The sequence below is a fragment of the Lathamus discolor genome, chromosome W, assembly GCF_037157495.1.
Source record: "Lathamus discolor isolate bLatDis1 chromosome W, bLatDis1.hap1, whole genome shotgun sequence".
NCBI classification, from domain to species: Eukaryota; Metazoa; Chordata; class Aves; order Psittaciformes; family Psittacidae; genus Lathamus; species Lathamus discolor.
Genome location: NC_088908.1, coordinates 3283694 through 3311692, shown reverse-complemented (window position 1 = coordinate 3311692; position 27999 = coordinate 3283694). Strand labels below are relative to the sequence as shown.

The following is a 27999-nucleotide window of genomic DNA, read 5'->3' as shown; positions in this document are numbered from 1 at the left end:
TCATATAAACAGCTATTACGGGACACTGACGTACTTACTCTACTCTGTGGCTGGGAGTTACTGGTACCATCAGAGTGGGAAGTAACTGAAGATAAGTGGAAATCCAGTGTAGGGGTCTGTGAATAAAGTTTGCATGAAAACTGAATAGGAGGAAATAAAATGGCCGAGGGCAAGCCCAGGTTGGCCTCTAGGCCTGCCATCGAGAAGCACAAACATACCTCGGCTGTGGGCAGCAACCCCACAGGCTGGAGGGGTGGAGGTATATGACATACTGGACCTCTGATCATCTTATGGCTCCTGTCCCTATCACGAGTACGAGCCTCCTCCGATTGCACGGAATGTATAAAGACCAGTTTGAGTGGGCACTTGATCACGCAAACTTTAATCTATCACACCCATTATCAATGCAGTGGAACCCCGCTCGAGATGTGTACCCATAACAATACAGAGTATGCTAGATGTAATGTTAAAGGCAAGATAATCTTATGATCCTAAAGCGAAAGTAAAGGAATGGTGGTTGGAAGTGCAGTCTCTGGGGAAAGACGGAATAGTAGTAGGGAAAAACTGAAATTACCAACATAAATAGTCCAGCAAGAGTAATTTGGATGCTTGTGAAGCAGTAGACAGTGGTAAGTGGTCAGGGGGATGTGGAAGTATGGAATTGGTGCAAACCTACTCCCACGACCGGAAATATATGTGCTCCTCTTGGAGGTACAAATCTAAAATGGCAAATTCTGATTGTACAAGGAACTGGAATTATTGTACTTCTTGGGCCTGTGTTATTTGGACCACAGATAATACTCCAGGAAAGTATACCAAGAGACTAGAGGAGCTAGGATATTGGGTAGTTAAGCTAGAGAGACTGACCGCCCCAAAAGAATGCAGGAGAAAACAGTGTAACACACTGAACTTAAACATAAATAAACCCAGAACCTGGAATGAGGACTGGATAATGGCCTAACACACTTTAAGCCTGCAGATTGATAGCACTGATTGAGACCCAGGAACTCTAATCCATATTAACATCCAGGAAGAGCAGACTTCGGCCTCTTCAGGAGCCTGCTTAGCAAGGTTCCATGGGATATAGCCCTGGACGGCAGGGGGGCCCAAGACTCTTGGTTGATATTCAAGGATCACCTGCTACAAGCTCAGGAGTGCTGCATCCCAACTAGAAGGAAATGCAGCAGAAGGGCCAGGAGACCTCCTTGGATGGATAAGGAGCTGCTGAGGAAAATTCAAAGGAAAAAAGAGGCTTATAAAAAATGGAAGCAAGGACAGGCGGCCTGGGTAGAGTACAGGGATGTTGTCTGGGAAGCTAGGGACCATGTCAGGAAGGCTAAGGCCCAGTTAGAATTAAACCTAGTCAGGGATGTTAAGGATAACAGGAAGGGATTCTACAGGTACGTAGCAAACAAAAAACAGACTAGGGACAACATAGGCCCCCTGAGGAAGCTTTCGGGAGAACTGGCTACACAGGATTTGGAGAAGGCTGAGGTTCTGAATGACTTCTTTGCCTCGGTCTTCACTGGCAAAGGCTCTGATTGCACCACCCAGGTCTTAGAAGGTAGATGCAGGGACTGTGAGAATGAAGACCTTGGGCCCACTGTAGGAGAGGATCTGGTTCGAGACCATCTTAAAAATCTGAACGCGCACAAGTCCGTGGGACCTGATGGAATCCATCCGTGGGTCCTGAAGGAGCCGGCGAATGAAGTTGCTAAGCCACTGACTTCACTGATTTGAAAAATCATGGCAGTCAGGTGAAGTTCCCGACGACTGGAAAAAGGGAAATATAACCCCCATTTTCAAGAAGGGGAAAATGGAAGACCCGGGGAATTACAGACCAGTCAGTCTCACCTCTGTGCCTCGTAAAATCTTGGAGCACATTCTCCTGGACGGAATGCTAAGGCACATGAAAAACAACAAGGTGCTTGGTGACAGCCGGCATGCCTTCACTAAGGGGAAATCCTGCCTGACCAATTTGGTGGCCTTCTATGATGGGGCTACAGATTTGATGGACAAGGGTAAAGCAGTTGATGTCATCTGCCTGGACTTGTGCAAAACGTTTGACACTGTCCCACACCACATCCTTCTCTCTAAATTGGAGAGATATCAATTTGATGGATGGACCACTCGGTGGATAAAGAACTGGCTGGACGGCTGCACACAAAGAGTTGTGGTCAATGGCTCGATGTCCGGCTGGAGACTGGTAACGATTGGTGTCCCTCAGGGATCGGTGTTGGGACCGGTCTTGTTTAACATCTTCGTCGCTGACATGGACAGTGGGATTGAGTGTGCCCTCAGCAAGTTTGCCGATGACACCAAGCTGTGTGGTCCGGTTGATATGCTGGAGGGAAGGGATGCCATCCAGAGGGACCTTGACACGCTTGTGAGGTGGGCTGATGCCAGCCCTATGAAGTTCAACCATGACAAGTGCAAGGTCCTACACCTGGGTTGGAGCAATCCCAGGCACAGCTACAGATTGGGCAAAGAAGAGATTCAGAGCGGCCCTGCAGAGAAGGACTTGGGGGTGCTGGTCGATGAGAAAATGAACATGAGCCGGCAGTGTGCGCTCGCAGCCCAGAAAGCCAACCGTATCCTGGGCCGCATCAAAAGGAGTGTGACCAACAGGTCGAAGGAGGTGATCCTGCCCCTCTACTCTTCTCTTGTGAGACCTCACCTGGAGTACTGTGTGCAGTTCTGGTGTCCTCAACATAAAAAGGACATGAAACTGCTGGAACTAGTCCAGAGGAGGGCCACGAGGATGATCAGGGGACTGGAGCACCTCCCGTATGAAGACAGGCTGAGGAAGTTGGGGCTGTTCAGCCTGGAGAAGAGAAGGCTGCGTGGGGACCTAATAGCAGCCTTCCAGTACCTGAAGTGGACCTATAGGGATGCTGGGGAGGGACTCTTCATCAGGGACTGTAGTGACAGGAAAGTGTTTCCACAAGTTAAATCCCTCACTGGCTTTTTCTCTTGTCTCCCAGGGGTCTTTTGCCAACAGTTTTGACCAATGATACTCGTCTGTAGTGCCCATTGTTTTGCTCTCTGGACTTTGCTTGAGTTCCATATACTATTGTCAGTGATATTAATTTACTTCGATTCCCAAGGCCATTGTTACCCCAAATTGGTACCTCCACAAACATCACAATTACTTATATTGACCACTTTTGCTATATTTTCTGCCAAGTTCACAAACAAATTTCTGGCAATTGTGGGAATTTCATATGTGGCCCCAGTTTCCATTTCATGATAGAAAGAATGGAACAGTAGTTCCTCCTCCTTGTCCGAGTGTACAACTTCATAGAATAGTTAGGGTTGGAAAGGACCTCACGATCATCTAGTTCCAACCCCCCTGCCATGGACAGGGACACCTCACACTAAACCATCCCACCCAAGGCTTCATCCAACCTGGCCTTGAACACTGCCAGGGATGGAGCACTCACAACCTCCCTGGGCAACCGAATCCAGTGTCTCACCACCCTAACAGGAAAGAATTTCCTCCTTATATCCAATCTAATCTTCCCCTGTTTAAGTTTTAACCCATTACCCCTTGTCCTGTCACTACAGTCCCTGACGAAGAGTGAAGTCAGTGGCTTAGCTGTCGTGAAAGGAAGACTTGGACGACTCAATATGAGTTAACAGCAAGCTTCGTTTATTGGGCTTCTACCTTCGGTTAATATAACAGTGAATATGCAAATACTAGGCACTTGATTGGTTCTGGCACAAATAAGGCATTGTGTAAGCTCTATATTTTTGCAGCTACACCGTGCACCCCCCCCACCATCCTCCTTCTCATGCACTTATCACTTAGTGGCCTTGGCTGTGATTGGTCATAGTATATTGCTGTTTGCCAGTGTCCTTCATTTCCTCATTATCTGGCATGAGAGGTTTGCACCATGTTCTACACAGATGTCTTGTTTCAGCTCGTTGATGGGAATGTGACCTTTTGACCTTTTTCGACAAGCCAATCCTCCACAATTCCCCCTTTTTCTTTATAAAGGAATAAGGACTGAGTCAGGAGTCGTTGTAAACAAGCAGAATAACATTGCAAAGCATAACAAAGTAACAAACCCCTATAATTATGAGACCTATAACAGCGAAGTAGCTTGTAAAGCAAACGTATATGTAGCTCTATGAAGTGAAACTTCTAAAATCAGCTAAATATTTCTGAAGCGCTATAAGCGGGTTACATAAAAGATAATTTGACAGACTATACAAAAAGTCTTTGTTTCAGCTAACTCTGGCGAAGATGCCTTATAGACTGACAACCACCACAATACAATTCTACTGCAGGGTCACACTGATGACAAAAACTACAGAGTTATCGAAGCACTTGTTGTATCACCAATCTCAGTTCTATCACTATATGCCTGTGGCCATGGACCGGATCTAGGAGGGCGACCGTGCTCAACGAAAGCTCTGTGTTGATTAAGGAGTTAAGTTCGTCTATTAGTGGCTGTAGCGCTCGGCGCAAGCGATGCTCCTCACGGGCCTGTGAGTCAGGGTCCATACACTAGCTCTGAGACGCCGTCACTGGAGCTTCTGCAACAGCTGGTCTTAGTCACTTGGATGGTACCCACAAGGGTCCTGCAGGAACACAAACACAGACGTAACCACGGCCCATATATATTACTTCTGCCGGTCCCTGCCACAAATCTGTATTAGGATCTCGATAGTACGCCTTAAAAGAAGGCTTTATCTTCTGCGCTTCTGTTTGTACAAAGTGCTTAATAACAGCTGGAGTTTGTTCATCACCAAAGATGCATAAATAATTTAACGTAATTTCACCCATATAATCAGCATCGATGACACCTGGAACAATGAATAGTCCTTTCAACGCAGATGATGATCTCCCCAGTAGCAAGGCTAGTCTCATAGATTCTTTTAACAATTCTGGACCTAGCTGGACTTGAGCCTCCTTAGTGGAGAACTGTCCAGTTCCCATAAGGTGTTGTAATTGCACCCCAATCAGGGGATCTCCCTGGCCTCGCTGAACTGCAACTGCCTCTTGACAGGTTTTCTGCCAATACATGTTCCATAACAACAACTGCGAAGGGGTGAGGATTAATTTCACAATACTTTTAATATAACAGCAAATCTGTTCCCCAAATATATGACAACATCTGCCTAGTGGGTTCAAACTGAATGCCCGTAGAAATAACAGTTTGCCTTAACTGAGATAGCAATTTCCAATTTAAGAGAGACATTTCAGCATTTACTGCCTGACCTTGAGCGTTAATCTGGTACTTAACAGGAAAGGCGAGAATCTTTTCCTGCAACGCCTGCAAACCATCAAAATCATTGTTTGACAGAGCCTCTCTCTGAATAGATTTCCAGTCTATCACCTGGATTCGCATTTGTCTACCTGTGCTCTGCAACTTTACCTTTTTTCCTTCTCTCCCCCCACACCTTTTTATTTTTTTTTTTTTTTTTTTTTCAAAAGTTGTTCACTCTGCTTTGCACGGCTACAAACAGCAGCCTGCTTGGCAGCAGCTACAGCTGCCTGCCTGCTTCAGCAGCAGCCATAAATACCTGTCAGCAACCACACTTTTGCGTTAACCCTTTCTTGTCTGAAATGTTAAACCACTACCTGTTAAAAACTTTTACATGAACACGATAACAAAAAAAATACATAGAACACCATCTGCTCACATCACACACACATACGTATGCATATGGGATCCCACAAGCACATTTCACACAACTACAATATTTGAAACACAAAATCCAGACAATCATTACTCGCACTATAAAGTCCCATGTACAGAACGTGGCACAAGGACTCTGTGAAGACTATCAGGAAACCATCTCCAACAAGCATCATCGCAGTGTGAGGTGGCAGGCTCAGCCCTAGCGAGCGTCCCCGCAGAGGCTCTGCCTCCCTCACATCGCATGAGGCTTGGGCTTTTATACTGATCAAAATGCACACTCATTCTGACACAGGTGGCCAGTCTATGTCAGAAGAAGTGGCCAGCAATATCTATAAAGGTTTCCAAGCATCAATAGAATCATAGACATATTTGCCAACTTCTAGTACATGAGTATCACAGAGAGACTGTATCAAATGAGTTGTATATGGGACCCCAAGTCCACGGTCCGCCACAGTCTGCCACAGTCCTCCCGATACCCCTGATAAGGGCATACGAGAGACCTTCCCAGCACGGGTCTTGATCCAGCACATACATCACAGGGAAAGCACACAATATATCTGCATCCCCCACCCATCTCACTTCTCCCTTTACAGCTGTCCATTTATCATGAGGATCTGGGGGATATAAATCAGGTTTCTTTTCTGGCTCCATGTCAAAAGGATCATCCAGGTCAGCATCAGAATTAACAGGTGTCAGAACTTCAGGAGCAGCAACAGCAGCCTGATGAGCACGCACAGGTTCCTTCTTGGGGTCAATAGGGCCCGGGTCAAGAAGACTGTCTCCATCTCTGTCCTCAGTCTTTGCAGACGCGGCAGCAACTGGCAGAGGCTCAGGGGTGGGGGGAAGCAATGTGGGGGGCTACTTGTGTCATCACGCGGGTCCCCCTCACGTTCTGTCCTGAGTTTCCCTGTAGTCTTCGGCAAGCAGCAGGGCAGTGCGCAGCAGATTGGCATTGAGGACACCAGACTGCTCCGGCGGGGCAGTTTCGCCGGAGGTGGCCCTGCTGGCCGCATCGGAAACAGCGGACTCTCAGAGCTTTTTGCTGGTACTGGTTGGCTGGGCGAGCGGAGAGGAGCGAGGGCTGCGGACACTTGGTTTCGGGATGTTTCTGCTTGTGCTTTCAATCCCTCTCCTAATTCTTTGATGGCATCCACTAACATGGCCTGATTACCGGTAGGGACTTGCACGGCACGTTCTAATGACTCCTCAACACTCCAATTCCCTGGCAGTGTCACTATAAGATTTCGAACAGCGCTGTTTCCGTTTTGCAAGACACACTGCTTTAAGGTAGCTCCTTGCATATATTCCTGCACCCCAGCTGATTTTATGGCTGCGGCTTCTCTATCTACAAAGGAACCTAGTGACTCGTCCCAGCCCTGCCTCAGGGACATATAGGAGGGCAATCCACCAGGGGCCTTAATTCGATCTATGGTGCGCCGGGCCATGGCCATTGTCTCCCTGATTTTATCAGGCCCTAAGAGGGCCTGCGCCTCTGTACGTAGAAAAGGACCCAACCCCATCAGCTCGGGGATAGTCAGCCCGTATAAAGGATTCCCGGGGTGGTGTTGTTCGGCCACTGATTCTTGGCAAAATGCTTGCCAGTATGCGTTAAATAACAACTGCTGATGTGGGGTGAGACTCTTGACATCATTGGGGAGTAACAGCCCCCCCCCCCCCAGATATAATCCAACATTTGTTTAGCGGGCTCCCCCTGAATACCACATTCGCTCACTGTCGCTCGCAGCTGCTACAGCAATTTCCAATCTAACGGTGAGATACTAGCTGTAAGGCCACCCTGAGGCCCCTGCTGATAGGTCACCGGGAATGCCTGTAACATATCAGCGGCAGCCTCAAGATCCCCCTCCTGGGCAGCCTGTGCGGCTATCTTTTTCCATATACGTTCACGATCAATACCCATGCCCTTGTTGCCAATTTGCAGGTTTCCCTCCTCCACCAGCTTACTCACGTCCCCAGATTCTGCATCCCCGGGGGGCAGCTTTTCAGCCGGTCCCGGGAAAGCAAGGACCGAGGAGGAGGGAGAACCAGTGGGCCACAGGTCTCCCGCCCCCCCCCCCCCCCCCCCCCGAGGTGTTAGAGGAGACCGCACCAAGCCGCTCAGTGACGGCTTTCTCCGCCTTCTGCTCCGCACGGTGCTGATCTAACGAGTTAGCAACTACCCGCCAGGTTTTTCCCAAATGCTTTGCCGTTTTATCACCGTCAAGGGTGGCTGCCCACAGCTTATCTCCTAGTTTCTGCCACTCGTCACTGTCAAAGATCGTATTCGGGTCGAGGAAACAACCTTTTGCTACTCCATAAGCTATCACTCCCGCTAATTCCTTCTTTAACTCCTTCTCCTTAATACCACGCTTTTCTAAAAAGCAATTTAATAAATTCAGGGCAGCTTGCCTCTCCATACCCCCTTTTAAGATACTCGCGCTCCGTTGCCCTACGAGGCTTCGGCTGCTCCTCCTCCTTGGTGCAAAGCTGCCGATGCAGCCACTGCAAGTCCGGCGGCGCCCAGATCCCATCTATATGGTTGTCCTTTCGCGCGATGCGCCGCTTTGACCCTCTGGGGCAAGATCGGAGCCAAGTGCCACTTTTTCACTGCCGTGGTGTCGGTACCCTCCGCTCCGTGTTCGAATCACGTCGGGGTCACCATTTGTCGTGAAAAGAAGACTTGGACGACTCAATATGAGTTAACAGCAAGCTTCGTTTATTGGGCTTCTACCTTCGGTTAATATAACAGTGAATATGCAAATACTAGGCACTTGATTGGTTCTGGCACAAATAAGGCATTGTGTAAGCTCTATATTTTTTCAGCTACACCGTGCACCCCCCCACCATCCTCCTTCTCATGCACTTATCACTTAGTGGCCTTGGCTGTGATTGGTCATAGTATATTGCTGTTTGCCAGTGTCCTTCATTTCCTCATTATCTGGCATGAGAGGTTTGCACCATGTTCTACACAGATGTCTTGTTTCAGCTCGTTGATGGGAATGTGACCTTTTGACCTTTTTCGACAAGCCAATCCTCCAAACTTAGCAACTTCATTCACCAGCTCTTTGAGGACCCGCGGATGGATTCCATCAGGTCCCACGGACTTGTGTGCGTTCAGATTTTGAAGATGGTCTCGAACCAGATCCTCTCCTACAGTGGGCCCATGGTCTTCATTCTCACAGTCCCTGCATCTACCTACTCTAGCATACTCTGTATTGTTATGGGTACACATCTCGAGCGGGGTTCCACTGCATTGATAATGGGTGTGATAGATTAAAGTTTGCGTGATCAAGTGCCCACTCAAACTGGTCTTTATACATTCCGTGCAATCGGAGGAGGCTCGTACTCGTGATAGGGACAGGAGCCATAAGATGATCAGAGGTCCAGTATGTCATATACCTCCACCCCTCCAGCCTGTGGGGTTGCTGCCCACAGCCGAGGTATGTTTGTGCTTCTCGATGGCAGGCCTAGAGGCCAACCTGGGCTTGCCCTCGGCCATTTTATTTCCTCCTATTCAGTTTTCATGCAAACTTTATTCACAGACCCCTACACTGGATTTCCACTTATCTTCAGTTACTTCCCACTCTGATGGTACCAGTAACTCCCAGCCACAGAGTAGAGTAAGTACGTCAGTGTCCCGTAATAGCTGTTTATATGAATTTCTATGCCACGGCATGCAACTCAGGTGTCTATTATGGGAGCTGTAATAGCACTTCTGCTTACACAGGATTTTTATTGTAAATAATTATAAGTCTTACACCGACAGAACACCCAACTAGCGTGTCTTGTATTGGGGTGTCTCAGACATGATATATATATATATACCTTGGTGAAGGCTCTCGTACCTCTATTACAGGATCACAAACCAGAGCTAGTTCCCCATGTGTATCTGAATAATATAATCCAGATCCCCCAAACTGGGGATTATTACCTCCTCAGGAAGAGAACTGGAGTTTCCTCAAAGTATCCCACAAGGGAATTTGAAACCAGTCATATAAGCTCACCCTTAACCTTTTGTCTCCCTGTATTTGCGAGTTATTACCTACATATTACTACATAGTTCTCTTCTTGAGAGTCAGTTTGGTGTCACCTGGTGTAGATATTACAGTCCACTCTGTAGGTTCTTCCACAGGTCATTTAATCCTGCTGGCGTGGGTCCATCCTCTTTCTCTGGTACGGACCACAGCTTCCATTGCCAGCAATACCTGAAAGGGACCTTCCCATTGTGGAGTTAAAGATTGCTCTCTCCAAGTCTTAATCAATACCTACTCCCCGGGATTAATGTTACGAATTTTAAAGTCTAAAGGCATCGTCTGGGGAATCCATCCTTTTGATCTTAAATGTACCAGAGTCTGAGCTATTGTGGTGATATGTCTTCTGATACTCGCCTTTCCTCTTTCATAAGTAGCGGTCTCCTTTTGGCTTGTCATAAAAGGTAATCCAAACATAATTTTATAAGGCGATATCCCTAAATGCGAGCTGCGTTGCATTCGAACCCGTAACAATGCTAAAGGCAAACACTTTACACAGGACATTTGGGTCTCAATCATTAGTTTAGTTAATGTTTGTTTCAAGGTTTGATTCATTTTTTCCACTCCTCCCGAGCCTTCAGGATTCAGCCATCAACGATTAGCAGAATTGACTCAGATAGGGGAACACATTTTACATCAAAAATTGTACAAGTAACCCAAGCCTTGGGGATAAAATGGGAATTGCACATCCCATGGCATCCTGATATCGACATTGTCCCTCAATAAAACCTCATTATCATAGAATCATAGAATAGAATAGTTAGGGTTGGAAAGGACCTCAAGATCATCTAGTTCCAACCCCCCTGCCACAGGGCAGGGACACCTCACACTAAACCATGTCACCCAAGGCTTCATCCAACCTGGCCTTGAACACCGCCAGGGATGGAGCACTCACAACCTCCCTGGGCAACCGATTCCAGTGTCTCGCCACCCTAACAGGAAAGAATTTCCTCCTTATATCCAATCTAATCTTCCCCTGTTTAAGTTTTAACCCGTTACCCCTTGTCCTGTCACTACAGTCTCTGACGAAGAGTCCCTCCCCAGCATCCCTATAGGTCCACTTCAGGTACTGGAAGGCTGCTATTAGGTCCCCACGCAGCCTTCTCTTCTCCAGGCTGAACAGCCCCAACTTCCTCAGCCTATCTTCATAAGGGAGGCGCTTCAGTCCCCTGATCATCCTCGTGGCCCTCCTCTGGACTTGTTCCAACAGTTCCATGTCCTTTTTATGTTGAGGACACCAGAACTGCACACAATACTCCAGGTGAGGTCTCACAAGAGCAGAGTAGAGGGGCAGGATCACCTCTTTAGACCTGCTGGTCACACTCCTTTTGAGGCAGCCCAGGATACGGTTGGCTTTCTGGGCTGCGAGCGCACACTGCCGGCTCATGTTCATTTTCTCATCGACCAGCACCCCCCCAAGTCCTTCTCTGCAGGGCCGCTCTGAATCTCTTCTTTGCCCAATCTGTAGCTGTGCCTGGGATTGCTCCAACCCAGGTGTAGGACCTTGCACTTGTCATGGTTGAACTTCATAACGTTGGCATCAGCCCACCTTACAAGCATGTCAAGGTCGCTTCCCTCCAGCATATCAACCGGACCACAGAGCTTGGTGTCATCGGCAAACTTGCTGAGGGCGCACTCAATCGCACTGTCCATGTCAGTGACGAAGACGTTAAACAAGACCGGTCCCAACACCGATCCCTGAAGGACACAAATCGTTACCGGTCTCCAGCCGGACATCGAGCCATTGACCACAACTCTTTGTGTGCAGCCGTCCAGCCAGTTCTTTATCCACCGAGTGGTCCATCCATCAAATTGATATCTCTCCAATTTAGAGAGAAGGATGTGGTGTGGGACAGTGTCAAACGTTTTGCACAAGTCCAGGCAGATGACATCAACTGCTTTACCCTTGTCCATCAAATCTGTAGCCCCATCATAGAAGGCCACCAAATTGGTCAGGCAGGATTTCCCCTTAGTGAAGGCATGCCGGCTGTCACCAAGCACCTTGTTGTTTTTCATGTGCCTTAGCATTCCGTCCAGGAGAATGTGCTCCAAGATTTTACGAGGCACAGAGGTGAGACTGACTGGTCTGTAATTCCCCGGGTCTTCCATTTTCCCCTTCTTGAAAATGGGGGTTATATTTCCCTTTTTCCAGTCGTCGGGAACTTCACCTGACTGCCATGATTTTTCAAATCAGTGAAGTCAGTGGCTTAGCAACTTCATTCGCCAGCTCCTTCAGGACCCACGGATGGATTCCATCAGGTCCCACGGACTTGTGCGCGTTCAGATTTTTAAGATGGTCTCGAACCAGATCCTCTCCTACAGTGGGCCCAAGGTCTTCATTCTCACAGTCCCTGCATCTACCTTCTAAGACCTGGGTGGTGCAATCAGAGCCTTTGCCAGTGAAGACCGAGGCAAAGAAGTCATTCAGAACCTCAGCCTTCTCCAAATCCTGTGTAGCCAGTTCTCCCGAAAGCTTCCTCAGGGGGCCTATGTTGTCCCTAGTCTGTTTTTTGTTTGCTACATACCTGTAGAATCCCTTCCTGTTATCCTTAACATCCCTGACTAGGTTTAATTCTAACTGGGCCTTAGCCTTCCTGACATGGTCCCTAGCTTCCCAGACAACATCCCTGTACTCTACCCAGGCCGCCTGTCCTTGCTTCCATTTTTTATAAGCCTCTTTTTTCCTTTGAATTTTCCTCAGCAGCTCCTTATCCATCCAAGGAGGTCTCCTGGCCCTTCTGCTGCACTTCCTTCTAGTTGGGATGCAGCACTCCTGAGCTTGTAACAGGTTATCTTGTTTAGAGGAGTGAGCTCATATTTAACACTGGTTTTGTTTTTTGTTTGCTTGTTTGTTTCGTTTGGGTACCCCCGAGATGGGGATGATGGGAGACTCCTTATTCTTCTCTTGATGCATCTCACACCCATCAAGAGGGAGCAGAGAACATACCACCATCTTTGCTCCCAACTACCTCGTTCTCCGCGAACCGCCGCGCCGCGCCGCGCCGCGCCGCGCCACGCCACGCCACGCCACGCCACTCTTTTCTCTGCCGTTAGCAAGTTAAGCTCCCTCCTTCCTTCTTTTCCTTTTTGCCCCGCCCATACAATGACGCACCCTCACTGGCTCTCGGGGGTGGGGTAATGAGTGGAGTTGTATCTTCGTAGGAGTTGCTCCCCTCGCGGTCGCAGGAATATAAAGTAGTAGTGTTGGGGCTTTGTTGTGTTGCTTTAGGCTTCTAGACGGTTATTGTTAAGAAGTCGATTCTGCTGGAGAAATCTTATTCTTGTCTCAGTTCCGCTCCCTGCAGACAAAAGCGTAGGGAAGGGGCAGCTGTTGCCTACCTGGCGGTCAGCGCGCGGGAGGTAGGAAGGAGCGAGGTTCACCATGATGGCGGCTGAGGCCGGCGCTGAGGAGGGCGGCTCGTTTTCTTCCGCCGGGATGGTGGGATCCGTTGGCAGAGCTGCGTCGGAACGCTACGCCACCTTATGCCGAGGCAAGGAGCTGGGGCCGCAAGGACCTTTTCTGGTGGGCTCTGGCGGGGGCAGCCTGGGCGCCGGTGGTCCGGCTTTGTGTTCGGGGTTCCTGGCGCTAGGCTCGGGACCTGCCGCTCTCGTGTCCGGAGGCGGTGGCGCCGCGACAGCAATTGACCAGGGCCAGGAGCTGGAGGCGTCCAGAGGGGTCTTGTCCCCACCTGAATCCGGTACTGTCGCCTTTTCCCTGCTGCCACCACAGCTACTTTCCTTGGCGGGGGGGCTGGGGACCGTGGATGAAGGCGACTCGTTGGATGGGCCGGAGTATGAAGAGGAGGAAGTGGCCATCCCGCTCAACGCTCCCCCCGCGAACGAGTGAGTAGCAGCGCTTCTGCACCCCACCGGGTACTTGCTGCCTCTGGGTGCTTCCCCTTGGGGATGGTGGGCCTTTCCACCTTTTCTCAATGGAAAGTATGTGTCGGACATCTGTGGAAGTGTAGAGGTTTTTAATTGGGTTATGTCTGGGGAAAAGAGGCAGTTGAAAAAAGAAGCTGTGAGCCTTCAATAAGGCTTTTATTATCCTTCCCTTAGGTTAATCGGGATTCTTATAGTGCTAGTTATATAAAGAATTTTGCACTTGAGGCACAGCAGTTCTGTGTTTATATTTTGTGAAATAAAACTGAAAACCAAACCCCAAGCAGAAAATGGTACCTAGGGTTCATGTAACTAGTGAGCGCTCTAAGCACAGACTTTGGATTCACAATGAGCTAATTCTAGGAAGTGTGTACATTAACAAAAAAAGGTTGCAGACTTGTGTCATCGTTTTGGCTGGGATAGAGTTAACTTTCTTCCTAGTAGTGTTGCCAAAATTGGGGAAATAAACTCTCCAACCAAAATGACGTGTTAGAAGCCTAAATTACTTTATTGCAGTACTGGGTGTATGGGGATTACTCCGCCTATCATGGACACAAAGAGACAGTTTACATTTTATGTACCTTTGTTATATGAGTATTCATTATAATTCTGCAAAATGCCCACCCAATTCTCGTTGATCATTCCATATGGTAATTCTGGTAGATAAGGCTGCAGCGCAGGCACTGAATTTTGAGGAGTGGTCTCTGGGGGTCACAGTCATCTAGGGAGAGATACCCCCACTTATTTTACCCTTTTATGGAAATCCATTAGTTAAGGACATTGGAATGCTTGTTTAGTCTTGCAATTAACTACATGTTCATGTTTGGGCAGATTTAAGACCCTGAGAGGCTCCTGAAGTTTTGTTTTGCAGCCATTTGCCTATTTCTCAGGCCTTATTAACAGGAGGAAGGCCTACACTGATTTGAGAGAAGACATCTGGTTCTCTTGTTGTATGCCTTCCTGATCTTGAGAATCCTTGTAGCCCTGTCCATGGCTAAGTCTCTGTATACAACAAAATACTAGTTTAATTTGGTATCAATTCCCCCTTTTGAAAGTATTTAGTTATTTTCCTGACTACTTCCACTACTGTTTTTTCTAGTCCCCTCTCACGTGGTAACTCAGCTGTTTACTTCCCCCCTGGCAGGACGGGGAGGAGAATCAAAAGAATGTAAACCCCAGGGGTTGAAATAAGAACAGTTTAATAGAATCATAGAATAGTTAAGGTTGGAAAGGACCTTAAGATCATCTATTTCCATCCCCCCTGCCATGGACAGGGACACCTCACACTAACCCATGTCACCCAAGGCTCTGTCCAACCTGGCCTTGAACACCGCCAGGGATGGAGCATTCGCAACTTCCTTGGGCAACCCATTCCAGTGCCTCACCACCCTTATGGTAAAGAACTTCTCCCTTATATCCAATCTAAACTTCTCCTTTTTAAGTTTTAACCCGTTACCCTTTTTCCTATCACTACAGTCTAATGAAGAGTCCCTCCCCAGAATTCCTATAGGCCCCCTTCAGATACTGTAAGACTGCTATGAGGTCTCCATGCAGCCTTCTCTTCTCCAGGCAGAACAGCCCCAACTTTCTTAGCCTGTCTTCATATGGGAAGTGCTCCAGTCCCCTGATCATCCTGGTGGCCCTCCTCTGGACTTGTTCCAACAGTTCCATGTCCTTTTTATGTTGAGGACACCAGAACTGTACACAGTACTCCAAGTGAGGAGGGAGTGAGAGGGCAGTAGAGGGGCAGGATCACCTCCTTCGATCTGCTGGTCATGCTCCTTTTGCTGCAGCCCAGGATACGGTTGGCTTTCTGGGCTGCGAACGCACACTGCCAGCTTGTGTTCATTTTCTCATCAACCAACACCCCCAAGTCCTTCTGTGCAAGGCTGCTCTGAATCTCTTCTCTGCCCAACCTGTGGATGTGCCTGGGATTGCCCCGACCCAGGTGTAGGGCCTTGCACTTGGCACGGTCAAACTTCATAAGGTTGGCATCAGCCCATCTCACAAGCATGTCGAGATCCCTCTGGTTAGCATTCCTTCCCTCCAGCGTATCAGCCGAGCCACACAGCCTGGTGTCATTGGCAGGCTTCTGAGGGTGTACTCAATTCCACTGTCCATGTCACCGACTAAGATGTTGAACAAGACCGGTCCCAACACCGATCCCTGAGGGACACCACTCGTTACTGGTCTCCACCTGGACATTGAGACATTGAACACAACTCTTTGCGTGCAGCCATCCAGCCAGTTCTTTATCCACCGAGTGGTCCACCTATCAAATTGATGTCTCTTCAATTTAGAGACAAGGACGTTGTGTGCGACAGTGTCAAACGTTTTGCACAAGTCCATGTAGATGACATCAACTGCTCTACCCCTGTCCCTCAATTCCGTAGCCCTAGCCTAGAAGGCCACCAAATTGGTCAGGCAGGATTTCCCTTTAGCGAAGCCATGTTGGCTGTCACCAAGCACCTCGTTGGTTTTCATGTGCCTTTAGCATGCTTTCCAGGAGAATCTGCTCCAATATTTTGCCAGGCATAGAGGTGAGACTGACTGGTCTGTAGTTCCCTGGATCATCCATTTTCCCCTTCTTGAAAATGGGGATTATATTTCCCTTTTTCCAGTCATTGGGAACTTCACCTGAATGGCATAATTTTTCAAATATGATGGACAATGACAACTTCATTCGCCAGCTCCTTCAGGACCTGCGGATGGATTTTATCAGGTCCCATGGCCGTGTGCACGTTCAGGCTCTTAAGATGGTCTCGAACCAGATCTTCTCCTGCAGTGGGCCTATAATATAATAACTAAAGTACGATGTACTACTACTAGTAATGAAGGTGAGGGAAATAACAAGGGGAGAGAATATAAAGCCGAAAGAGAAAGGGGGGAAAAAAAAAAAAAAAAAAGAAAAAAAAAAAAGGCCAACCAACCAAACCAACTATAAACTCAAGTGATGATCAGTAAAATGGCTCACAAGCTGATACCCAGCTTGACCTGAGCAGTGATCCATCCCTTCTGGGTAACTCCCTCCTAGTTTATATATAGAGCGTGATGTCCTGTGGTATGTATTATCCCTTTGGCTAGTTTGGGTCAGGTGTCCTGTCTCTTCTCCCTCCCGGCTTCTTGTGCCCCTCCTCACCTGCAGAGCATAAGACTGAAAAGTTCTTGACAAGGGTAAGCACTACTGAGCAGCAGCTAAACCACTGGTGTGTTATCAGCATTGTTCTCAGACTAAAGCCAAAACGCAGCACTGCAGAGCTACTAGGAAGTAGAAAAGTAGCTGTTCCAGCTGAAACCAGGGCAACGTCCTGTACAAACACTAACTATTAAAATTATTATTACACCTTCTATTAAGGTGGACAACCATTCCTTTAGGGACCGTCCCCCAAAAGAATTGCAAAATTTTGTTTAGGCAATTAGTGTCAGCAGCCTCTAATAGCTCCGTGTCAGGGTTTGACTGGGGAAAACCCCAGTGCTGGACCCTGTTTCTGTTTGTGATTCCAAGAGTGAAATTAAGACACAAATGAGGTCAAGTACCGTAATCGATTAGTAAGTTTATTACAAAAAAGGGAAGTTATTTTAAAAAAAGGGATAGCGATAGGGTGTTGGTGGTGGTGGGAGTCCTTCAAGGTTCATAGTCAGTATTGGAGCAGAGTGTCCCCCAGGAGTCTGTAGTTGTCATCAGAGGTGGATGTCCTGGTAGAGGTGTCCTTCTGGACTCGTCCCCTTGAAGGTACTCCTTGGAGTGTGTCTTGTGGTGTTGCACTCATGGCGATGCCTCATGGCGAGTGTCCCTTAGGATCCATAGTAGTCATTGGTGGAGAGTGTCCTTCTGGAGTCATCCTCTTGGCAATGGCTCCCTTGTTGATGTGTCTCTTGGTGATTACCTTTTCCCCCTTTTATAATGAGTTGGGGGGAGTACCTCTGTTCTTCATGTCACGTATTACACCTTCCTGTGGACCAGTTTCCCGGGCCAGCTCTTCAACTGCATGTGTCTGCACACACAGGTGTCTGCAGCAGTTCTTGGGATAATGGGTAGCAATTCCTCACACCAATCCTCCAGGTAATGGGCAGAAGAGTCTTAGCTTTTCCCACTCATCCCTCAGGCAGTGGATGGTGGAGTTGCAGTTCAGCTACTCACACCCTTCTCCCAGCAATGGATATTGGAGTCTTAACTCCTCCCACCCATCTCTGAGACAAAAGATAGGTGGAATTCCACCTCAGCTTCTCAGACCAGTGTTTGGGACAGTGGAGTCTGATTTCAGATCAGTCTCTCACACTCTGCAGTCTTCTGCTATTTTCCACATTTCATCAAGTTTCTTTTGTAAATCTTTGGTAATATTTGGAATGTGTACACAGCAGTGTTCTCTTTCTAATTTTGGGTATCCACAAACTCCTTGTTCCTTTACTAGTAGCAAATCTAATGCTAATTGATTCTGCAGGGTCATTTTTGTGTTTTCTTGTACTTGTTTGTTAATAATTTAAGATCCTTTTCTGATAGCCTTAGATAAGGTTTCTACTTGCCAAGTTTTCTATCAAAATCCTATTTTCCAGAGCCATAAGACCAGGTAATAAAAAGCTTTGTAGGCCCCATCCAAATTCTACTGCAGAAGAGGGCCCTGCCTGTTTGTCATCTTGAAGATCCACATCCCTTTTCACTTTTCCCCAATATTTAGCTCTAATAGGACTCTTCTTCCATACAGGACATAAAGTAGACCTAAGGTTACTTGTCTACTTAATGTGTCCAAATGAAGTCTAGTATTCTGCTTTCTAATTTCCATTTTTCTTGAAGCTGCTACCATCCACAAACAGCTCACAGTTCACATCCTTCAGAGGTGTAGCTTGTATTCCTGTCATATCAACCTACACGTGCTCAACAGTCTATTGACAATCATGAGTCAGCCCTCTTCCTTCTGGATCAGTTGTCAGAAACACTGCTGTTTTCAAAAGGTTAGTTGCTTTCAGTTCTATGTCCTCTTGTTCCAAAAGCATGGCCTGATATTTTAACAGCCTGCTTGGGGAAAGCCAATGACTGCTTTTCTGTTCCAGGATGGTTGTTACCATGTGAGGTACAAAAACAGTCAGTTTTTTTGTCCCAAAGTATTCAATAAAATTTTCAATTGAAGGCTCTAGTCTTTTTCTTGCTTCCAGTTGTATAGGGTGTTGTTTCTGTCTTACCAGACAGATGAATAGTTACTGGTTCTGCGTTTAGTAATCATCCTGGTGCTCCAGTAGCCCATACTAGTGGGGCGACTGCGTTCTTCACTTCCTCTGGCTCAGTGCCTGGTTTCTGTAATGGAAAAGCTTGGGCTTCCACAGCGTTTTCATCAGGAATATGTATCTGAATTTTTTCTTCTTTAAATGTAATTTATGCATGTAATTTACTCAGTATATCCCTACCCAATAATGGCATGGGGCACTTGGGCATGTAAAGAAATTGATGGGTCAACATCTGTTTACCAGTTTTAAAGGCTGAAAGAAAGCCCAGTTTTCTTTTTGCCCTGTGGTGCCAATGACCGAAGCTGTTTGTTTGCTTAATTGCCCTTTACAAGTATTTCTAAAGGAATAGGTAGCTCCTGTATCTACAAGGAATTTTACCTTGTCATTCCCCAGCCTAACTGTAACCAGGGGCTCTGTTGGGGAGGGTTTCAAATCTTCCCCTCGTCCGCCTCAGTCTTCATCATTTTTACTGCCTGTCCTGGCATTCCACTAAATCCTCATTATTTTGACTCTGAGGGCATTCCCTCTTCTAGTGCCTGTTCTGTTTACAAATTGCACTCTGAGGAGGAGACTTATGATAATAAGTTCCTGGAGCTAGTTATAATATTCCCCGCCTATACGTGGGAATTATGACTATGTATGTGACTAATGCAATAGTGAAAGTATATAAACCTGTAACAAATACTAATCACTCGCGCCTCTGGCTACGGTCATGCGCCCAGCGCTGTTGCTTTTGCTTTATTGACTTTGTCCCTCAATAAAACCTTGTTATCTTGTTTAGAGGAGCGAGTTCGTATTTCACACCAGCAGTATAGCACTATAACAACCAAGCAGGAAAAGACTGATTTTCCCCAGCTAGTACCAAAGTTTATTCCTCTCCCAAGTTAAGGCATCGAAGAACTGTGCTAGCCTTTTGCACTATAAAAGCGTGAAGCAATAAATGCATGTTGTTGGGAATACCTGGTTTCAATAATAGAGTAGCTCCTAAGGCAGAGTGAGGTTTAAAGCTTTATCTGAATAAAGGGAGATCCCCACCAGGCACACCTGATTCAGGGTTCTCAAATTTTCTTAGTGTTAACACTATATTTATACCTATCCCATCTCTGGGTCCCTCCCCCTTTCTCCTTTGTCTTAGATACTCAGGTGAAGCACGAAATCAGACTCTACAACTCAGAGAGTTATAAAGCAGGTATGTTTATTACGGCGCTGGGTGCAAGGGGGATCGTTCCTCCTAACTTGCACACTGAGGGGTTAAGCAAGCAGATATTTGTTACACACAAACATGCATATTCATTAGGTTCCCGAGAGTTTGGCAGGGATATTACAATTAGTTTAGGTATTCATTATCATAAGTCTCCTCCCTTTTGGTGCTTGCGCACTGCCCTCTGATGGTCGTGGGCAGGGGTCTTCAAAGTGAAGTAAGCAGTCTTCCTCAGGGTGCACTTTTCACCTTTGGTACAGTTGGATGCCCCAGTAATCACAAATTAGCTGAAACCAACCATATCTGCAAGTTTCTGATAGCTGGCAAAGATTTAGAACAGTGTGACTTTCGTACAAAATTTATTGCAAGCAGAACAGGATGGGCAGACAAGGAGTATCCTAAGCTAGCAGATGTTCGGGAGGCACTGTCTCCAAGCTAACTGATGATTAGAAGGATGGAAAGAAATAATTCAGTCTTGTTAGTAAGACCACTAAATTCTGTTATCACACCACAGACTTACAACACAAACATTCTTCTCTATCTTAGACCTAAGTTAAAATACTTTTAACCCTATGTTTTCCAGGCACTTGCTTTCCTCATATCAGTCAGGCTGGGTATCAATCGGCGGCTGGTGGGCGGTTGTATTCTCTTCCCTTGTTATTTCCCTTATGATTATTATTATTAGCGGTAGCAGTAGAGTGGTTTTGTGTTTTACCTTAGTTACTGGACTGTTCTTATCTCAACCCATGGGAGTTACATTCTTTGCTTCTCCTCCCCATCCTTCGGGGGGGGGGGGGGAGTGAGCGAGAGAGCGAGCAGCTGTGCTCACACCAGCACTGCATCAGCTACTAAGAAGGAGAAAAATGACTGCTAGTGCTGATCCCAGAACAGTATCCACCCCTTATTCCATACCGTTCACGTCATGCTCAGATCCCACAATTTTCAATATACCATCACTCTTGTCTCATATATATATATATATATATATATATATATATATATATATATATACACACGTACACACACACATCCAAAAACACACAAAAAAAAGAGAGATCAGTCATGGACCAATCCCTATAAAGCTGCTGAGTTCATCCGGCCCATGATGTTGGGCTCCATCTCTTGTAACAGTCTTTCAGAGCAGGAGAGACTGTGTGCAGTGTTGGATTGTTGCCTGTTGATGACGCTGCGGAACTTGTCTAGTCACTGCTGAGCTCGTCTGGTTTCATCAAAGTTCATTCTTTGTTGGGATGATGATCGGAGGGAGGTCAGGGCCGGTCGCTGTCCTTCTGCTTACCAGTTAGTTTAACTGCAGCCCGTCCTGGACACCTGCCATTCGCAGATACTCCTTATCCTTGCGTGCTGGAAGAATAGCCTGTTTTTCTTACATTCATTTTGTACTAAGGTGATTCGGAGAAAACTCCAGGAACAAACTTGCCAACAAAGTTTTCAAGCTGACAAGCAGGTATTCTTTATTGCAGCGCCGAGAGACACAGGGGATAGCTCCACCTAACGTGTGTCTCCTCAGTTGCCACACACGCTGTCCTTTTATAGTCACTGGGCATACATACATATTCATGAGGCTACATACTGATTACATCATTTTCCAGAAAGCTCCCCGCATGCATACAGAATTGTGGTGGTGGTCTCTGAGGGTTGTTTACTTCTTCCAGCAATCTTTATCACTTTTGGCAGCCTTTGAAGCATGCGCAGTAGATGTTTATACCAGTTTAATTGGTTCGTTAGCACCAGAGACTCCTATCCTCCTACTTATCGGTTAGTTTAGCTGTAGCCCATCCTGGACACCTGCCGTGTCACCTCAGTTTTAGGCCCTATGACCTTTGAGACAAGGGGGGCACAAAATTACAAAATGGAATATATAAACCTTTAGAATTAGTTTTGAGTAATGTTAAGTTTGATGGCTTTGTAACAGTAGCAGTGGAAAATTACTGAGGTGCAGGATACATGGAGAAAAAAATAGAGTACAGCTAGAGAACATACTGAGAATTCTCACACGAGATAAATTGTTATAGTTGACATAGTTTTAAGAAAAACAGTCTAGAAAAACAGGACATAGGGATAAGGAGTATCTGGTCTCCTGGCCCTCCTGCCACATTTCCTTCTAGTTGGGATGCAGCACTCCTGAGCTTGTAGCAGGTGATCCTTGAATATCAACCAAGAGTCTTGGGCCCCCCCGCCCTCCAGGGCTATATCCCATGGAAACTTGCTAAGCAGGCTCCTGAAGAGGTGTCGTGGTTTAAACTCAACCACAAACCTCGTCCACTCACTCCCCCCCTTTCTTTCCCTCCCCCTGCTACTGGAGGGACGGAGAGGAGAATCGAAAAGAATGCAACTCCCACGGGTTGAGATGAGAACAGTTTAGTAACTAAGGTATAACACAAATCACTACTGCTACCACCAATAATAATAATGCTAAAGGAAATAACAAGAGGAAAGAATACAACACCTCAGCACCAGCTGACTGATAACTCGCCCCACTCCCCCCAGCCAAGCACCGACCGATACCTCGTCCAACCCTGCAGTCCCAACCCTTCCGGGTAACTCCCCGTTACATCCTGGGCATGACGTACCGTGGTATGGAATACCTCTTTGGTCAGTTTGGGTCAGGTGTCCTGTCTCTGCTCCCTCCCAGCCTCCCCTCCTCCCTGGCAGAGCATGAGGCTCAGAAAGTCCTTGGCCACACCAAACATTCGAGCAGCAACTGAAAACATCGGCGTTATCACCACTGCTCCAAGGCCAAAAGATCAAAACACAGCACTGTACTAGCTCCTAAGAAGGAGAAAAATGACTGCTGCTGCTCAAAACCAGGACATTATCCACCCCTTATTCCATACCATTCACGTCATGCTCAGATCCCACATCTTCAATATGCCATCACTCTTACATATATATATACGTCTACATATACACAGAGAAAAACATCATTTCTTAGTGCATGGACCTATAAAGCTGCTGAGTCCATCTGGTCCATGATGTCAGGTTCCATCTCTTGTTACAGTCTCTCAGAGCAGGAGAGGCTGTGTGCAGTGTTCACACTAGTGAATAACCTGGGCAATAGTGTCCATTGCTAAGTCCACCCCTCGATCATGAGTCCATCTCTGTGTCGCATCTCTGCCCTGATGGCCTGAAGTGCCATGGGCCCACCAGGTTCAAAATAATTCACTGTCCCCTTCAGCAGTTTCTGCAGCTTGTTGCTGGGGACTCCATACAGCTGCCTTCCATCTCCAATGCTTCCAAAGCACTGGAGGGGCCCAGTGGACCAGGTACTCGCTCATACTGTCCCACACACACTGCCACTCATGGCTGTCCAGCCTTGGGGAAGATCTCCTGGTCCTCCCATATTGTGGTCTAACCCCAAACAAGAAGCAAACCTGAGTCTGCTTGACTTCTGAGATCAGACAAAATGGCCGTGGGTAGAACACACTCTGTGTGTGTGCCACCATGCTGACCCCCATCACAATCAGCAGGCAGGTCCCAAGGGTACCCAGAGGCCATTCAAACCCTTCAGAACTCTCCAATGACGCTGCTGTGCTTGTCCCTGGGGCTGGTGCAGCTGCTGTGCCTGCCGGCTCTCTCACCACCAGCTTCTCTTTTCCTGGGTGCAGCTCTTCCTCCTCTGCCTTGCTGGGAAATGCTGCCTGGGCTCCTGCATCCTCCTGGGGCTCGGCGGGCGGCTGCCGGGGGACGCTCTCGGCCGCCACGAGGCTCGGTTCCTCCGCGGGGCTCGGCTCCTCCGCGGGGCTCGGCTCCTCCGCCGCCTCCTCCCGCTGCTCAGCAGCCGCCTTCCTCCCGGCCTCCGGCCCCGCTCCCGCCGCCGCCTGGTCCCCGGGGCCGCTCTCCCGGGCCGCTTCGGCCGCCGCCGGCTCCCGGGGCCGCTCCCCCTCAGCTCCCCGCAGCCTCACAAAGACGGAGGCGAGGACAAGGGCCAGGGCGGTGAAGAGCAGCGGGACGGCCGGGTACAAGTCCACGGCCACGTCCATCTCTCCCTGCTGCCGGAGCCCAACCATATTACAAGCCATTGCCATAAAGTACAGTGAAACAAAAACCTTAGCCCAAGCCCCACACTTGATAAACACTACCACAGGGAATACCGGCTCTAAGTAATGTACTACATTCTGAAGCTCTGAGAGCAAGAGAAACAACTTTGAGAGCCAATAAATCAGCACTGTGACGACTATTAATCTGATCATCTCTGTCGTTATCTCAACCCTTCGTGCCCCACGTTGGGCGCCAAAAAGAACTGTCGTGGTTTAAACCGAACCACAAGCCTCGTCCACTCACTCCCCCCCTTTCTTTCTCTCCCCCTGCTACTGGAGGGACGGAGAGGAGAATCGAAAAGAATGCAACTCCCACGGGTTGAGATAAGAACAGTTTAGTAACTAAGGTATAACACAAATCACTACTGCTACCACCAATAATAATAATGCTAAAGGAAATAACAAGAGGAAAGAATACAACACCTCAGCACCAGCTGACTGATAACTCGCCCCACTCCCCCCAGCCAAGCACCGACCGATACCTCGTCCAACCCTGCAGTCCCAACCCTTCCGGGTAACTCCCCGTTACATCCTGGGCATGACGTACCGTGGTATGGAATACCTCTTTGGTCAGTTTGGGTCAGGTGTCCTGTCTCTGCTCCCTCCCAGCCTCCCCTCCTCCCTGGCAGAGCATGAGGCTCAGAAAGTCCTTGGCCACACCAAACATTCGAGCAGCAACTGAAAACATCGGCGTTATCACCACTGCTCCAAGGCCAAAAGATCAAAACACAGCACTGTACTAGCTCCTAAGAAGGAGAAAAATGACTGCTGCTGCTCAAAACCAGGACAAGAGGCCAAAGTCTGCTCTTTTGAAGTCCAGGGCAGTGAGCTTGCTACACGCTCTTCTCACTGTCCTGGGGATCTCAAATTTGACCATCTCGTGATCGCTGCATCCAGGGCTGCCCTGGAGCACCACATTCTCAACAAGCCCTTCCCTGTTGGTGAGCACAAGGTCAAGCATGGCACCTCTCCTTGTCGGCTCCTCTATTAATTGCAGAAGGAAGTTGTCTTCCACACAATCGAGGAACCTCCTGGATTGCTTGTGCCGTGCAGCGCCATCTTTCCAACAGATGTCAGGGTGGTTGAAATCCCCCATGAGAACAAGTGCCTGCGAGCGTGAGGCTTTTCCTATCTGTCTGTAGAGTGCTTCATCCACAGGTTCTCCTTGATCAGGAGGCCTGTAACAGATCCCCACAGTAATGTCTCCCACGGCTGTTTTCCCTTTAACCCTGACCCACAAACTCTCTGTAAACTGCTCACCTGTCCCCAGACAGAGTTCCATACTCTCCAGCCTATCCCTAACATAAAGGGCAACTCCCCCTCCCCGCCTGCCAGGCCTGTCTTTTCTAAAGAAAAGCCAATGTTGCTAAATAAACTTGTAAGCTGCAGTAATATTTGAGAAAAGGTGTAGCCAGTTTGTAGAGCACTCAGCATGCCCATTCAGTGTTCTGATAGCTACAATCTGATTCTTGCAATGCTTCGTGTCATTGTTTAAGCCCAGCTGGTAACTCAGAACCACACAGCTGCTCACTCACTCCCCCCTTTCTTCCTCCCCCTGCTCCTGGAGTGATGGGGAGGAGAATCGAAAGAATATAACTCCCACAGGCTGAGAGAAGAACAGTCTGGTAAATAAGGTATAATGCGAAACTACTACTACTACCGCAAATAATAATAATGATAAGGGAAATAACAAGGGGGGAGAATACAGCTGCTCACCACCCGCCGACAAATACCCAGCCCAACCCAAGCAGTGATTTGGGCCTTCTGAGTAACTCCCCCCAATTTATATACTGGGCATGTTTTGCTGTGATCTGGAATACCCCTTTGGCTAGTTTGGGTCAGGTGTCCTGTCTCTGCTTCCTCCCAGTTTCTTGTGCCTCTCCTCCCTGGCAGAGCATGAGGCTGAAGAAGTCCTTGATCGGAATAAACATTACTTAGCAAGAACTAAAAACATCGGTGTGTTATCAGCGCTGTTCTTAGGCTGAAAGTCAAAACCACAGTACTGCACCAGCTACTAAGAAGGAGAAAAATGACTGCTGCAGCTGAACCCAGGACACTTGGGTTCTAAAAATAAGTCTTTCTCATTTTAATGTTCAACTTTATATTTTCAACAGATACTTGGGACCAATTTTACATAGAAACTTTTTTTTTTTAATTAAAGGTTGATTGTTTCATTTTATTAACACTGAAATTGTAATACTTGTCCATCCTTAAGTGGGATTTGAGTTTGTATAACATACATATTCAAACCCAAGAAAACTTTAATGTTAGGGTATTTTAGCTATATGTATTTATGTTTAAAGAAGTTGAGTATGTAAATATATGGAAATATTTATGTCTTAGTTTGCTGTAAGTAATCCTGTAATTGGCTCAACAAGGGTGGGTATATGAATTTCTGTTGTTAGTACCTACTTATAGATATTTGGGAAAAGGTTTCTTTTATGAACTTCTCCATGCACAGATGTTGCTTTATTTTTATGGGATATTTTCCGGAATCTGAGGTTAACGATGTGCTTAGATTTAGCTAACATAAGTCTACTTATTTTTTCTGTAAAATTATGCAAGTGTGTATACATGTTCCCCCATATGTAGTATCCCCCTGTTGTGGTTTAAGCCCAGGCCATAAGTCAGCCATGCAGCCCTCTCGCTCACTTCCCCCCTTTCTTCCCCCCCCACCCCCGCTCCCAGAGGTATGGGGAGGAGAATCAAAAGAACATAACTACCATGGGTTGAGATAAGAACAGCCCAGTAACTAAGGTATAACACAAACCCACTACTGCTACCACTGATAATAATAATGATAAGGGAAAAAACAAGGGAAGAGAATACAATACCACCCGTCGATACCCAGCCCGACCAAGCAGTGAACCAGCCCTTCCGGGTAACTGTTACATCCTGGGCATGACGTGCTGTGGTATGGAATACCTCTTTGGCTAGTTTGGGCCAGGTGTCCTGTCTCTGCTTCCTCCCGGCTTCCCCTCCTCCCTGGCAGAGCATGAGACTCATAAAGTCCTTGGTCAGACTAAACATTTGAGCAGTAACTAAAAACATCGGTGTTATCAGTGCTGTTCCCAGGCGGAAAGTCAAAAACACAGCGCTGCACCAGCTGCTGAGAAGGAGAAAAAATGACTGCTACTGCTGAACCCAGGACACCCCCCCAAAGGATATTCTGTCTGTGGTATACTCATTGGGTTTTGTTTGGTTATTTTATAGAGAGCACATATATATGCAATTTAAGTGTAATTATAAGTCAATTAATTCCTTTTCCATGTATTCATCTGTTAGTAGCATAACTAACATTGGAGATCCAAGCTTGAATATTTGCTTAGTCCAGAACATTAAGGAATGGCTTGCATTGTGTTGTTCAAACTACAGACAGATTTCTACACCCTTGTTACAAAGATTTCTGTACTTCCTGAGCCTCTGTGGAGAAAGGGTATTTTCTGTTACTCTTTCTACTCCTTGTCAGTCTAAAGGATGATACAGAACTGTCTTTATCTTTCCAAAAGCAGAATGTAACAACCTCTGTAGTAATAATCTTATTCTATATTCAAGTCTAGATACAATGTTTTATTTATGCCCATACACACATGCACTTAATAGGAAAAAAAGCCACAACACAAAAAAAAAACCCCAAACAAACACAAAAAAAACCCAACAACAAAAAAAAAAAAACCCAAAAGCCAGCCCCCTGCAAAAGCCTCAAACAAAAGAACCCTAAAATCCCCCCTAAATGCCACCCCCCCAAAAAGAGAAAACAAACAACAAAACCCCCCACCAAAAAAATCCCCACCAAAACCCAAACACAAAAATCACACATAAACACAAACAAACAAAAAAATCCCCCAAAATCTGTGCTTAGTTAGTTTGGGCTCTAATCCAGAGCTGTGCTGCTGACTAGGAGATGAAAAACGAAGATCGGTATGAAGGCTCAGCACTAATAGAGTCAGGGATTCTCT

The 27999-nt window shown here is 47.2% G+C and overlaps 1 protein-coding gene across 5 annotated transcripts in view; it reads left to right on the top strand.

The window, feature by feature from the left end:
- Nucleotides 1-12782: 12782 nt before the first annotated feature.
- LOC136004421 (ras GTPase-activating protein 1) overlaps nt 12783-27999 on the top strand; it is a 144374-nt gene continuing 129157 nt past the window's right edge. For 4 of the 5 annotated variants that reach the window (XM_065660904.1, XM_065660903.1, XM_065660907.1 and 1 more), the window contains exon 1: nt 12783-13522. In XM_065660904.1, the coding sequence (XP_065516976.1) occupies nt 13062-13522 (461 nt within the window). In that variant the 5' untranslated portion in view covers nt 12783-13061. The remainder of the gene's footprint in view (nt 13523-27999) is intronic. The other variant, XM_065660906.1, reaches the window with a different exon arrangement.